At 42.3% G+C, this 14,816-nt stretch overlaps 1 protein-coding gene and 1 pseudogene across 3 annotated transcripts in view; both read right to left on the bottom strand.

Moving 5' to 3' along the window:
• The window catches only part of ATP10A (ATPase phospholipid transporting 10A (putative)), a 184,672-nt gene that overhangs the window by 81,295 nt on the left and 88,561 nt on the right, over positions 1–14,816 (bottom strand). For all 3 annotated transcript variants that reach the window (XM_042988300.1, XM_042988299.1, XM_042988301.1), the window contains exon 3: positions 13,930–14,134. In XM_042988300.1, the coding sequence (XP_042844234.1) occupies positions 13,930–14,134 (205 nt within the window). The remainder of the gene's footprint in view (positions 1–13,929; positions 14,135–14,816) is intronic.
• On the bottom strand, positions 9,626–10,095 carry LOC102960048 (annotated as a pseudogene).

The following is a 14,816-nucleotide window of genomic DNA, read 5'->3' on the forward strand; positions in this document are numbered from 1 at the left end:
GAGTCCTCTCCCTTTTCTTTTTGAGAAGCCTGACTAGAGGTGTATCAATTTTGTTTATTTTTTCAAAAAACCAACTCTTGGTTTCATTGATCTCCTCTACTGTTTTTTTAGATTCTATATTGTTTTTGATGAAGAAAAAGTATTTAACAAAATTGAGCATCCTTTATTAATAAAAACCCTTGAGAAAGTCGGAATAGAAGGAACATACTTAAACATCATAAAAGCCATTTATGAAAAGCCCACAGCTAATATCATCCTCAATGGGGAAAAACTGAGACCTTTCCCCCTGAGATCAGGAACACAATAGGGATGTCCACTCTCACCACTGTTGTTTAACATCATGTTGGAAGTTCTAGCATCAGCAATCAGAAAACAAAAGGAAATCAAAAGCATCAAAATAGGCAAAGATGAAGTCAAGCTTTCACTTTTTGCAGATGACATTATACTATACATGGAAAACCCGATAGACTCCACCAAAAGTCTGCTAGAACTGATACATGAATTCATCAAAGTCGCAGGATACAAAATCAATGTACAGAAATCAGTTGCATTGTTATACACTAATAATGAAGAAAGAGAAAGAAAAACAAAGAAACTGATCCCATTCACAACTGCACCAAGAATCACAAAATACCTAGGAATAAACCTAACCAAAGATGTAAAAGATCCATATGCTGAAAACTATAGAAAGCTTATGAAGGAAATTGAAGAAGATACAAAGAAATGGAAAAACATTCCATGCTCATGGATTGGAAGAATAAATATTGTTAAAATGTCAATACTACCCAAAGCTATCTACACATTCAATGCAATCCCAATCAAAATTGCACCAGCATTCTCCTAGAACCTAGAACAAACAATCCTAAAATTTGCATGGAACCACAAAAGACCCCAAATAGCCAACGTTATAGTGAAGAAGAAGACCAAAGCGGGAGGCATCACAATCCCAGACTTTAGCCTCTACTATCAAACTGTAATCATCAAGACAGCATGGTATTGGCACAAAAACAGACACATAGACCAATGAAATAGGATAGAGACTCCAGAATTGGACCCACAAAAGTATGGCCAACTAATCTTTGACAAAGCAGGAAAGAATATCCAATGGAAAAAAGACAGTCTCTTTAACAAATGGTGGAGAATTGGATAGCAACACGCAGAAGAATGAAACTAGACCACTTTCTTACACGATTCACAAAGATAAAGTCAAAATGGATAAAGGACTTGAATGTGAGACAGGAAACCATCAAAACCCTAGAGGAGAAAGCAGGATAAACCTCTGTGACCTCAGCCGCAGCAATTTCTTACTTGACACATTCCCAAAGGCAAGGGAATTAAAAACAAAAATGAACTATTGGGACCTCATGAAGATAAAAAGCTTCTGCACTGCAAAGGAAATAATCAACAAAACTAAAAGGCAACCGATGGAATGGGAAAAGATATTTGCAAATGACATATCAGACAAACGGCTAGTATCCAAAATCTATAAAGAACTCACCCAACTCCAGACCCAAAAAACAAATAATCCAGTGAAGACATGGGCAGAAGACATGAATAGACTCTTCTCTAAAGAAGACATCCAGATGGCCAACAGGCACATGAAGAGATGCTCAACATCGCTACTCATCAGGGAAATACAAATCAAAACCACACTCAGATATCACCTCACGCCAGTCAGAGTGGCTAAAATGAACAAATCAGGAGACTATAGATGCTGGAGAGGATGTGGAGAAATGGGAACCCTCTTGCACTGTTGGTGGGAATGCAAACTGGTGCAGCCACTCTGGAAAACAGTGTGGAGGTTCTTCAAAAAATTAGAAATAGAAGTACCCTATGACCCAGCAATAGCACTGCTAGGAATTTACCCAAGGGATACAGGAGTGCTGAGGCATAGGGGCACTTGTACCCCAATGTCTATAGCAGCACTTTCAACAATAGCCAAATTATGGAAAGAACCTAAATGTCCATCAACTGATGAATGGATAAAGAAGTTGTGGTTTATATATACAATGGAATACTATTTGGCAATGAGAAAGAATGAAATATGGCCTTTTGTAGCAACATGGATGGAACTGGAGAGTGTTACGCTAAGTGAAATAAGTCATACAGAGAAAGATAGATGCCATATGTTCTCACTCTTATGTGGATCCTAAGAAACTTAACATGACCATGGGGGAGGGGAAGGGGGAAAAAAAAGTTACAGAGAGGGAAGGAGGCAAACCATAAGAGACTCTTAAAAACTCAGAATAAATTGAGGGTTGATGGGGGGTGGGAGGGAGGAGAAAGTGAGTGATGGGCATTGAAGAGGGCACCTGTTGGGATGAGCACTGGGTGTTGTATGGAAACCAATTTGACAATAAATTTCACATTAAAAAAAAAAAAGTTCTTCAAGAGAAAGCATCTTCCTCCTCCTGGCTGTGGAAGAGAAGGGATGTGGAATGCAACAGTGGGTTTATCTGAGGTGATTAGCATGCTAATGCTACCTGCAGAAATGGCATCACTTTCACCAGGAGACTGCACTGTGATGGGCTGAGTTGTGTCCTCTCTCCAAATTCCTGTGTTACAGTCCTAATTCCCAGCATCTCAGAATGTAGAGATGGATCTTGAGGTAATGAAGGTAAAATTGTTATAGGGTCAGCCCTAACCCAATCTCAACTAGTGTCCTTATAAGAAGAGTAGATTAGTGTACAGGCACAGAGGGAAGACCATGTGAAAACATAGGGAGAAGATGGCCATCTACAAGCCAAGGAGAGAGGCCTCAGAAGAGACAACCCTGTGACACCTTGATCTCAGACTTCCAGTCTCCAGAAATAAAAGACAAGAAATCTCTGTTATTTAAGCCACTCTGTCTATGGTACTTTGTTGTGGCATCTCCAGCACATTTAAAACATGATCTACACAAAAATTGAAAATCACCTCAGGAAAAGCCTGAGCCATCGCTGCCTGAGTATTTCAGCTGGGAGACCCCCCCCACCAACCCCCCGCCTACAGCTTGATGCTGAAACGTAAGCTGGTATGCGTGTATACTCACTAACTCCTGCAAACTGAAACTGAAATGAGCAGGAACCACCATGCAGTGCTGGGCCCCAAGGCGTCAGAACTGGGATTTGAGGGCTGGAGTATCACAAAGCTGACACCAGGTTCCCCCTTCCTTCCTTCCAGCCCTGACGTAAGTCGGCACTTCTTCCTCATTCCTCAGGAGGATTCCTCGTCAAGGCTCAGGACAGTGGGCAGTCTAAGCACTCATGCTAGGACGGCATGGCTAGCACCTGGCCCATGCTGTGTGGGGTCTCAGGGCCTGCAGCTTCAGGGAACTGGCACACCTAGGCTTGGCCACAGCAGCAAGGGGGTACTTCTTGGTGAGTGCCACCAACATGCCACCACCACAGGCCAGTATGTCCTTACTAGAGGAGAGGCATGCTCTCCTTACATGCTCTCCTTACATGCTCTCGATAACCCAGGGACTTAGTTAATTCCATTCCCCCAATGTAGGCAGGTCAGCGAGCACAAGGTGGTGACCAACCATTGCCTTTACAAACTAACTTTTCAAACTGACCTACCTGTGTTGCTGTTCCAGTGTCAGAATTACCTAAGTCCATGAGTTAAAATTTTGATTCACAGAAATACTTTCAGTTGCTCATGATTTCTTCCAGATTTTCCTGTGGCTGTGGATTAGCCCAACTTGTCCCATATCAATTCCAACACTAAACACCAATAGTTGTAATGGTCTCTGGAGGTGGCCTTGGGTGGGCCTCACAACCAGGGACTGAGTCCCACCAGTCTGCCCCAAATCTGGCTCACCTCTCCCTCTGCCCCATGTTGGGCCAAGGGGCTGAGTCCTTCTGTGTCTCAGTTACTCATCTGTTACATGGGAGTAACAACAGCACTTCCCTCACAGAGTCATCAAGAAAATTAGAAGAATCAATGTCATGTGAAGACTCAGAAGAAGGCCTAACACACAGTGGGCACTGAATGAGTACTAACTGGTACTATTACCCAGGATATGGGGGGTTGGGGAATCTCGTTATTCTTACCAGAAGAGTTACAAGCTTTCTGACACTGACACAGAACTCTCACCAATCCCAGGTTCTAGGTGGTGCCAGCCCCTGGATCTCTCATCAACAAGTGATTTACAAGCAGGCTGTCACAAAGACCCCAGGCTCCCAAGGGTGCATGATGTGCAGGAATACTCGGAACAGGCAAGAGGGCTCCTGCCTTGCATATCCACGTGTCCCCAAGCCTCTGGACTTTAATACTTGAGATGAACACATCACATACCTCCAGTCTCAGCAACTGAACCCAGCCTTACATGCACAACCTTCCCCTGCCCTGCCCACTGTTAGTTTTGAAAGGCCAACATGCAGAATACCAGAGAAGGGATTTCCATGGCCAACTCCAGCTTCACTGGGCCAAGGTGAAGACATAAACCTCACAAGTCTGTTCTCAACAAAATTTCCGGCCTCATGGTCAAGACACCAAACACTTGAAAAAGGCCGGATGAGCAATCCAACTGTTTGAAGTCTCATCCAAAATAAACCAAAATCCACAATTCTTTGAAGTTGGCCTTTTTTACCAACTGAACAAAAACGCTCATTTTTGGACTATAGCAGGAACTACTGCTGAAAAGGAGTCATTACAGGTGAGTGAGAACCAAGTTTTTCCCCCTTTCTCTCAAAGACACAAAAACCTATGAAGACATTTTTCTTTGGGTAAGTTGTGTGTGTGTGTGTGTGTGTGTGTGTGTGTGTGTGTGTGTGTGTGTGTATTATGTGACAAAGAATGATTTAAGCTTTGGCCCAATTCTTAACTTATAAAACCGCATGCAGATGTATCTAAGTGCTTACTCTCTGGAACTGAAGAGGAAGACTTTTGTCACTGGCAATGAAATGACACTCTTTTTAAAAATGCAGGGGGAGGACACCTGTGTGGCTCAGTCAGTTGAGCATCCGACTTTGGCTCAGGTCATGATCTCACTGTTTATGAGCTCAAGCCCCACATCGGGCTTGCTACTGTCAGTGCAAAGGCCCCTTTGGATACTCTATCCCTCCTTCTCTGCCCCTCCCCTGCTCATTCTCATTCTCATTCTCTCCCTCTCTCCCTCTCTTTCTCTCTCTCTCTCTCTCTCAAAAATAAATAAATAAATACATACATACATACATACATAAATACATAAATACATAAATAAATAACTAGGCAAGCAAACAAACATTTTTAAAAATAAAAAATAGGGGCTCCTGGGTGGCTCAGTTGGTTAAGTGTCCAACTTAGGCTCAGGTCATGATCTCATAGTTCATGGGTTCGAGCCGCACATCAGGCTCTGTGCTGACAGCTCAGAGCCTGGAGCCTGCTTCGGATTCTGTGTCTCCCTCTCCCTCTGTCCCTCCCCTGCTCAAGCGCTATCTCTCTCTCTCTCTCTCTCTCTTGAAAATAAATATACTTTAAAAATTTTTTTAAGTAAATAAAAGTGAAAGGGAGAGCATACAGCAACCTGACAGACATACTATTGAAAATAACTTCAGTGAAAACTAACGAATTAAAGAAGTTTGCTTGAGGTCTCATCTCAGCTCAGTTAAAATTCTGTTAAGTCACATCTGTGGGTACCTTTCACAACATAGATTATTCATTAGAAATAGTTAAAAAGCCCTGAATTTATTTTATCAGAGTTGAAACCCAATTTAGATGTTAGGAGAAATGGCTGCATCCACATCCAAGTAGGTAACAGTGTTTTATGAAGTATCGTTCTTGTTTAAGACAGATATTTTTATAAGGTGTCACTTATGTTAATATCATCATGAGAGTACAAATGTGTATACACATATCTCTGTGTATACATATGTATATATGGTGTGTCCCACTTGTGAAGAGGGGAAATTCTAGGAAGCACTAATACCAAAATGAGAACCAAAATACTGCGTTTTCATTGGAGGAACACATGCAACAAAATTAGAATAGCTCACAGAATTCAAATGCTGTAGCAATCAGGGTGTGGTGACTAGGTTCATGTTGTGGAAATAGGGGTTTTCCTTTCATTGGGGGTTCTTTTCACAAAACAAGTGGAAGGGACATGACACCAGCTACACACACCCTATCAAGGAGCAAAGTATTCCCCAGTCCACTGAGCAGAGAGTGAACTGTCCAGACACCCACCACCTAATGCTCACAGTGCACAGCAGGTGCTCCGTAACCAGACTGACAATTCCAGATTCTCCAGGAATGTGCTTTTACAGATCAATCTGCTTCCAGAACATCATGTCTTAGCCCAGGAAACAGTATTTATTCTCTCTTCAAGGTAACAGAAAGTGATAACTCAAGACCTTTCACTTCGTTTTGCTTTCTTCTTTGAACACCCACAGCCATGCTTGCACATATACTCTCACACACATACACATGCCTATGCACACTCACACACTCACAAGTGTGCACACATGAACACACTCATCCGTTCTCATGCTTACACGTGTGCACACACACATATGCACACACTCTCACCCATAAACATACACATCCATACCCACTTATGAGTGTTAACTGGATAGATCTCATAAGGAAATTTCTAATTCAGAAACAGATACACACAGCTCAAACTCTTTGCAGTTGCTGATGCAATTTAACAACAATTAGGAAAGCTAGAATTATCCTTTTTTTTCAATGAAAATATAGTCAAAGAGAAAAACAGCATTTCACATCACATACCACCATAAATAGAACAAAAACCTACTAATGCTTTGGTTGTCTTTTCCCTGGAATAAACACATGACCACTTCCAACCACATAAAAATGTGAAGTTAAATGTATACAAAGAATGTTCAAGTTTCCAAGGGCACCTGGGTGGCTTAGTCGGTTAAGCGTCCAACTCTTGGTTTCAGCTCAGGTCGTGATCTCATGGTTTGTGGGATGGCACCCCGTGCTTGGGATTCTCTCTTTCCCTCGCTGCCCCTCGCCTGCTCTCTCTCTCTTTCTCTCTCTGTCTCTGTCTCTCTCTCTCTCTCTCTCTCTAAATAAACAAACATTAAAAAAAAAAAAGTATGTTCAAGTTTCCATATGTAATAAGATCTTTTTGTATTAACATGTCAGGTTAGCCTAGTTTATCAACTTCATGGCATTTAGTTTTTCTCCTTAAGATCATAGTGCTTTACTCTCTAGGAGTAACAAAGAAACAAAATCTTATTATTTAGCCAAATTTATGTTCCCCATGAAGTATAAACAACTGATATTATAAACTATGGTTTATAAACTATATCTCAGATAATTATATTACTGATCTAACCAAATTACTTTGAATATCCATACTTGCTGGAATTGAAATTTTAGTCTAAATATGGCTGTGTTCTCAAAGTAATCTTTCCTAATGGCTTTCCTGTTACATATTTAATATTCTTCAACTAAAGTATCTGGTTTAAGTTTGGGAATGAAAATGTCCCACAGTATAAATTATGAGCTTAGTGACTAATATGTAAAAAAAAACCATGAATCTTTTTGTAAAGACTTGATATTGACCTTTTCAATTAACACACCCAGCCAGCTGTCTTTGTTTTCCACTTAGATGATAGATTGTTTCCTCCTTCATTCCACAGCAATGCATGTAGCTAATTTAGTTAGACTAACAACCTGAAAAGCTTAAGGAAAAACAGCTTTGGTACAAGATCTTGCAAACCATCCTTTTTCACCTCTGGTTTTCCCATGGTAGAGATAATTTGGGAGGAAACAAACAAATATACAACATAATAATTTTGTCTCCTACATAATAACTTTGTCTCCTCCTACATAAAGTGATTTTCTCTAAGCTCCTTGAATTCTGTCAAGTAACTTGGGGGAGGCCTAACTCTCCCTTGTAAAGGAAACTCTGCCTAGAAGTGCCTGGCATTTAAGAATGTTGCTGAGAATTTAGTAAAAGTATATATGCAAAACGGAGGTAAAGCCACATTATTGTCTTGGAATCAGTGCAGGTCTAGATATTAGGCACATCTTTTAGACTAGTGCTTCTCAGATTCCCCCCAGCCTAGGAAAGTTCCCATACTAGTTTCATTTTTTCTTCCTCATTGAGAGTAGTCAGCAGACACACGTGCACATGCCCATGCACGTGCACATGCCCATGCACACACCCACACACATCTGGGAAGAGCTAGCTAGCAACTGCAGGCTTGTGATTTCAGCTCTTCCTAAAAGCCTCACAATCAGTACTCCAAACAGCCTTAAGCAGATGGCCCCGTGGGTGTAGCCTGTATAATAACCCCACAGGTCTACCCAAGAGAGAAACTGGAGGAACATTTTTTCTCAGTAAATTAACCAACACAGAAGTCATTCCCTGAAGGTTCCTCCCTGACACTGAAATAGCTCGTTCAGCAAGATCTCAGGTCTGTACTCTCCTGCTGTCCTGGGGGAGGCCTGCCTTGCCTCACCCCATGCCCGTCTAAAATTCTAACACCCACCTGACATTACACGTCACTGTTTGTGCTTTTTCATTTACCCCTCAGCACATATCACTATTTATACAGGTCATGTAAGCATCATGAGAGCGAAGAGGTTTGCCTCTTTTGATCAATACAATGCCTAGAACTTCATTTGAAGTACAGTAGGTGCTCAATAAATATTTGCTGAAAAGAATGAAAAATCACAAAACTTAGTCTCTAAAATATTTTTATATAAAATTATCAGCCTAAGGAACTCCCAATTCTGCAGAAATCACTGCAAATGTTATAGACGAACTAGAAATTTCTACCGGTATAGAGACTAAATGCATGCAGCCTCAAGGGCAGGGCTGCAGGTCAGAACAAGTGTGTGTCTGTAAGAGGGAGGGAGAGAGAAAGGCAGCATGCAAAGCGAGAACAGATGCCCAATGCAAAAGGAAAGGCCTGGATGCTGGAGAATCCCCCATCCATGTCAACTCAGGAGGTGAGAGAACTGAGAACGGCCTCCCAGCTCTATGCTGATTCAGGCAGCCACGGCTGGTGTGTCTTAGAAGAATCTCTTGTCTTCACATTTTCCATTTCTGGTCTATAAAAGGGTGTGATAATCATTATCTCACAAGGTTTATATTCTAAAATGTGTGAAGTGGTTTCTAAAATGTCTGTGCTACTACAAATGTGAGAAGCATGGTAAGGTCTGACACCAGGGGAGGCTGAACAGAGGTGAGTTGTTACCATGGGAGCTTCGTGTGAAACACTGGGGTTCTCTATTACTTCTGGGATAATGCCAATTTGGCTCCAACTTTTAAATTATATGTTTATTTTGAAGTCCCATTATCTGTTTCCTTTTGCCAGACACCAAATGGCTATGTTATTTAAGGTCCTGAGGTCATCACAAAGTGTCTTATCCTCAGATTCAAGGGTCTGGGCAGGCCATGCATGCTGACTTCCTGCTTCTAGTCCATGAATTCTGTACAATTTTGATACTGGGAGTCTGCTAGTAAACAAGCCTGACTCGTCTAGATATTGGTCCCATTGCCTTAAATCATTAGACCCAGTAGCACATGGACCATGTCCCTTTCTTTTTGTTTTTGTTTTTGTTTTAATTTTTGTTTTGTTTTGGATTGGGCTTTTTTGCTCATGGACCAATCTAAGCTATTTATTTAAGACATCTCCTGCATAAGCAAAGGGATGGAAAATCAGTATACTGGTCATCATTTGATACAAGTAAGGAAGGTGAGCGTAAGGGTCACATATGTGTGCAGAGTCATGGCCCAAACCAGTTCTGTAGTTCCCCACTGGGTCAGTCGTACAGGTTTTCTTTATTCATCTATATAGCCTATTGGAAGTGGACTCACTTGAGAGTTATGGAATAGAGTATGATTAACATCTCCCCAGGGAAAGGGCTTGGACCTGATTCAGAGATGGGGGGTAGGCAATGAACTGAAGTCTCTCATGCTCTCCATGATGCGACATTAGAAGACGTTCAGCATACTCACTCCCACATGGGAGAGAACTAAGAAGTAGGTGAGGGCCTTCCACACGCTAGCTGAGCCGTCCTCCCCACTTGACATAGACCTCCTAGCTGTGCCCTGGACTGCCCTAGCATCCTGGAAACCCAGACCCAGCTGCCACTCTTATTTTCCACCCAGAAAGCCTCAGTGCCACCCAAGTCCCTCTTTTTTAGCATCCTTCCCTAAGCAAACAATCACTTCATAAACGACTTCTAGAAATGAAGCTAAGTTTTTACCTTCTCGGTAGAGGGCGTTTGGAGGAACATTACAGGAGAAGGAGTGGGAATTCAGTTGGAGGGGTGTGTGGATTTGCTCTGCACTGCCCAGCCCCCCTCTAGGTTTCTCCAAAGCAAGGATCCTGCAGTGTAGTTTTTTTTTCCAGGACTAGATCAGCCACATGCTTCCTCCAGCTTTCAGCTCAGGGTAACCAGAGACCCTAAAGGCATGGTCCCTGACCCCAGTGGGAGCTACTGCTCCCTCTACCCTTTCCCGGGCCCTCTGCCTGTGCAGGTCTGGGCTCTGCAGGGTTGGCTGTCTAGAGAGCCACCATTCAGCCTTTGTCCACTGCAGTTGCCAGAGCCACAAGCAGAAGGTAGCATCCCTAGAGCCCAGCTCAAGCAGTGCCCAGTGGCCAGCAGCTGCCCCTGGTATCTTCCACATTCCCTGGCTTGGCACTTTCCTATGGATGGCTGACTTCTGGCTGGCACAGCCCCTCGCAAGCTTTTCTACCATCGTGTGAGTAATGGCTGTGCCCTCACGTGAAAATAAGACTCAACCTCGGGAGCCTCTTCCCTGAGCACTATCTCAGCCCCAGGGCCAGTGGCTGCTCTTTATGTCAGATACGTCCATATATTCTTGCAAGTCTTTGTTCTTACTTTATTTACTTCACAACCCCCCACTGGAATTCTTAACATCAAACTTTCCCTGAGTCGTGGGTAATTTTTGCTTCCTCACCAGACCCTGACCGATACACAGAGTCCCTGCATGAACACTGAGGTCCTCTCACATTTCTTTACCTCAGTTTTGCAAATTGCTTCTAATTTAAGTTTTGCTAGGGGCCACCACTTCCAACTGGCCATTCATCAAACTGGCAACATATCACTCTCTATAGTTCTTCCCCCGTCTGAGGTACACTAGCTGACTCCATTCTATGAAAAAACCCACTTAAATACAGAGAACTAAAATGTTCTTGACATTGCAGCATTGTAGTCAGAACCTTGGCTTTCCAACTGTCAGGCTTTTAATTTTTAAACAAATTTTAGGGGCACCTGGGTGGCTCAGTTGGTTGAGTGTCCACTCTTGATTTCAGCTCAGGGCATGATCTCAAGGTTCGTGGATTAGAGCCCTGTGTCGAGCTCTGTGCTGACAACATGGAACCTGCTTGGGATTCTCGCTCTCCTTCTCTCTCTATCCCTCACCTTGCTCTCTCTCTCTCTCTCTCTCTCTCTCAAAATAAGTAAAAATAAACTTTAAAATTAAAAAAAATAATTTTAGTTTAGTTGAATTAATTTTAATTCCAGTATAATTAACATATATGTTATATTAGTTTTCCAATTATCAGGCTTTTAAATGCCAGAGACTTCCTATCTTTATTCTCCATGGAGCAATTCTTATATTTCAGAATAATAATGTATCAATGGGAATTCAGCTACCAGAAAAAAATCTTTGGACATTTAGAGGGGAACTTAAAAAAAAGAAAAAGTGAAAAAAGACACCAATAATAGGGACAATGTGCATGCATACTGAAGAATTTGGGTGCTGATAAAGACTGCTTTGGTTGTTAATTTTGGCTATTTTGACTAAATTATGGCTCAACTCCATTTACTTCCTCAGGCATTCATTGGGCCTGAAGGAGGGTGATATAGGATGTGTCTATCTGTAGCCATCTTTGAATTTTAAACACCCAAACAGCTGAATTACAAAAAGCACTTACAAGCAGCTGAATTATATTAAGCACTATCGAGCTATGAAGTGTTCTAGTTGTTATTTGGGAAAAAAGTGGGTGGAGGAGGCTTGTCAATATTACTGGGATTACAACAATTGAATAAAATTAGAAGACATGAAACATGGACGTTATTCTTGAGAGCTGACCAAGGAGATACACCTATGTGGTTTTCCCCATGCCACCACCACAAACATGTACACTCTGCTTGCCAGTTCTCAAATTTTCATCCATTAGAGATTCATGTGTATTCATTCATGTTACAGTCCTCTTCCGTGCACACTGGCCACACTGCCAGGAAGGTAACATTCTAGCTTGTGCAGCCAGTGCCTCCCCATAATCCTATGCATGCTGAGATCACAAGAACTGAGCTGGCAATGCAGCCCCCATACTGATTTCAGGCATAGTCCACACACTAATCTGTGCCCTGGAATTCTGGGCTCTAGTATTGTAGACTGGGGTAGGCTGATGGGAGAAAGCCTGGAAGTAAGGTCAACCTTAGGAGAACACATAGGCACGGGGGCCGAGGGGCTAGTAGTGGAAGGTGAGCCCGCATTTACTGCCAAACCCTGGAGCACAATAATGCAGATGCTGGAAATCTCCAGCACTGTGCCCCCAGAGGTCCCTAAATTCCACCAGTTCTCCTGATCTAGGATGATGACAGCACTCCATTTTTTAAAAACTGCTATTTTTAGTATTTACATCAGCTTTGTATCATTCCAGGAAATATTTGCGGCAGCTCACCAAAACAAAACAAAACAAAACACACCTGACACAAAAGAAGGCTTAAAGAAAAGTAAACGACTAGTGACTATAATCCTGCACTGTATATTTGAAAGTTGCTAAGAAAGTAGATCTTAAAAGTTCTCATCACAGGAAAACAAAATTGTAGCTGTATGTGGTGATGGATGTTAACTACACTTACTGTGGTGATCACTTCACAATATACTGAATCATAACATTGTATACTTGAAACTAATTATAATATTGTGTCAATTATTTCTCATTAAAAAAAAAAAAAAGTAAATGAGGAAACATGTGGAAAGAAGTAAGGGCAGATGCTGGTAATGAAGTCCAGGTACACTCACTGTAGGCTGGAGGAGTGTGAGAAATTCCCACCAGCCGGGGCAAGGTGGGGAGCCCCAACGTATGGAATTCTATCTGGGCTTTTGAAAGTGTACAGAGGCACCTTTGTTGTCACAGTGACCAAGAGTGAATTACATGTTCACTCATGAGTGGGAGGCAAGGATGCCAGCCCCCAAATAAATCCTGCCCAATGAACACCCACCCAAAATACTGACAATGCTCAGGATGAGATCCATAAGCTGTAAAACAAGCCAACTGCTCAAGAGAAGCCTACCTTATCTTGATTCTAAGGTCGATTTCCCCGGGGGAGCTCATGGAGAGCTCTCAGTGACACAGAAGAAAATCCCCCAAAGTATGACATTGACTGACACACATTATGTGAGAGAGGACAGTCAACAGAAGGTTAGAAACCCCTGAAGGGTTTGAATTTTCTGGCCACAAGGCTGTTGGTGAATGTAGGCAGTCAGACCCGACTTCCCTTCCTACATCTCATTTCCCATCAACTGTGCATTTTTGAGCTGTGGCTGAGGCTCTCTAAAGCAGAATTCAGATACAGAAAATCGGATGCCAAACTCAGAAACAGCCTTGAGGAGAAAATGTTTCAGAACTACACTCTCAGAATAGGGCATTACTTCTGCTGTGTGTTGCCATTTAGCAAACTAGAGCAACTACTGGATAAATGTCAACAGTCAGCTGGTCATAAACATTCTCTGCAACTTTAAATACTGTTTTGAGAAACTCAGAAGTACAGAGTGGAAATCAAGGTTATAAAAACTGGGTTCTGTTCCCCCCCAGCCATCGGCCAGTCATGGGCTCAGGCAGGTCAGGGGTCCTCTCAGGCCTTCAGTCCCACACCTATCTACTAGTAAAAGTGGCCTGGCCACTGGAGTTGGGGGATAGGGTGCAGATGCCCAGAGGGCAATGTGGGAGATACTGTGTGGGCGTGGTGCCAAGGGTGCCCTGGACGTATCCAGTCACTTACGAGCTCTGAGAAGCCGCGGACCACCTGCCGTCGCTTCAGGTTGGTCTCTCCATCCAGGTTGGCAGTCTCAATGTGGCACAGGCCATCTGGGTCACTGGAGGAGAGCAGGAGAATGTCCGCAGGGATGATCTCATTGCAGCGAAGATGCACAAAATCTCCCACACGGATTTCTTTCCAGAATCGGTTCACATACTGCTTTTCCTCCCTGATAAAGAGACTGTCATTAACAAAACTGGCAGGAGGCTGATCATTCCTGAATCTGTGTGATGGGCACATTTAACAAATATTTCTACTAAAAATTTCCATAAAGAAAGTGTTTAAAAAGGATACTCATTAATGCCACATATATAGTGTGACTCCAGTTATGTGAAATATTCAGGATAGGCAAATCCATGGAGACAGAAGGTAGATTAGTGCTTACCAGCAACTAGGGGTAAGAGAAATGGGGAGAAAGTGTTTATTGAGTACAGGTTTCCATTTGATAAAAATGTTCTGGGACCAGGTAGTGGTGATGGTTGCACATTATAAATGCACTAAATGCCACTGAATTATATACTTTAAAATGGTTAAAATGTCTACTTCTAGGTATATACCCCGAAGAATTAATAGCAAGGACCCATATAGATACTTGTACATCTGTCTTCATAGAAGCATTAGTCACCATAGCCAAAAGGTGGAAACAACACTAATGCTCAATGATGAATGAGTGGATAAGCAAAATGTGGTATATATCTAGACAAGGGAATATTATTCAGACATGAAAATGAAGTTACATGCCGTAACATGGATGACACTTGAAGACATTATGCTAAGTAAAATAAGCCAGTCACAAAAGGACAAATATTATATGAATGCACTTTTATGAAGTGACTGCAACAGGCAAATTC

Source organism: Panthera tigris, chromosome B3 (assembly GCF_018350195.1).
Source record: "Panthera tigris isolate Pti1 chromosome B3, P.tigris_Pti1_mat1.1, whole genome shotgun sequence".
Taxonomy (NCBI): Eukaryota; Metazoa; Chordata; class Mammalia; order Carnivora; family Felidae; genus Panthera; species Panthera tigris.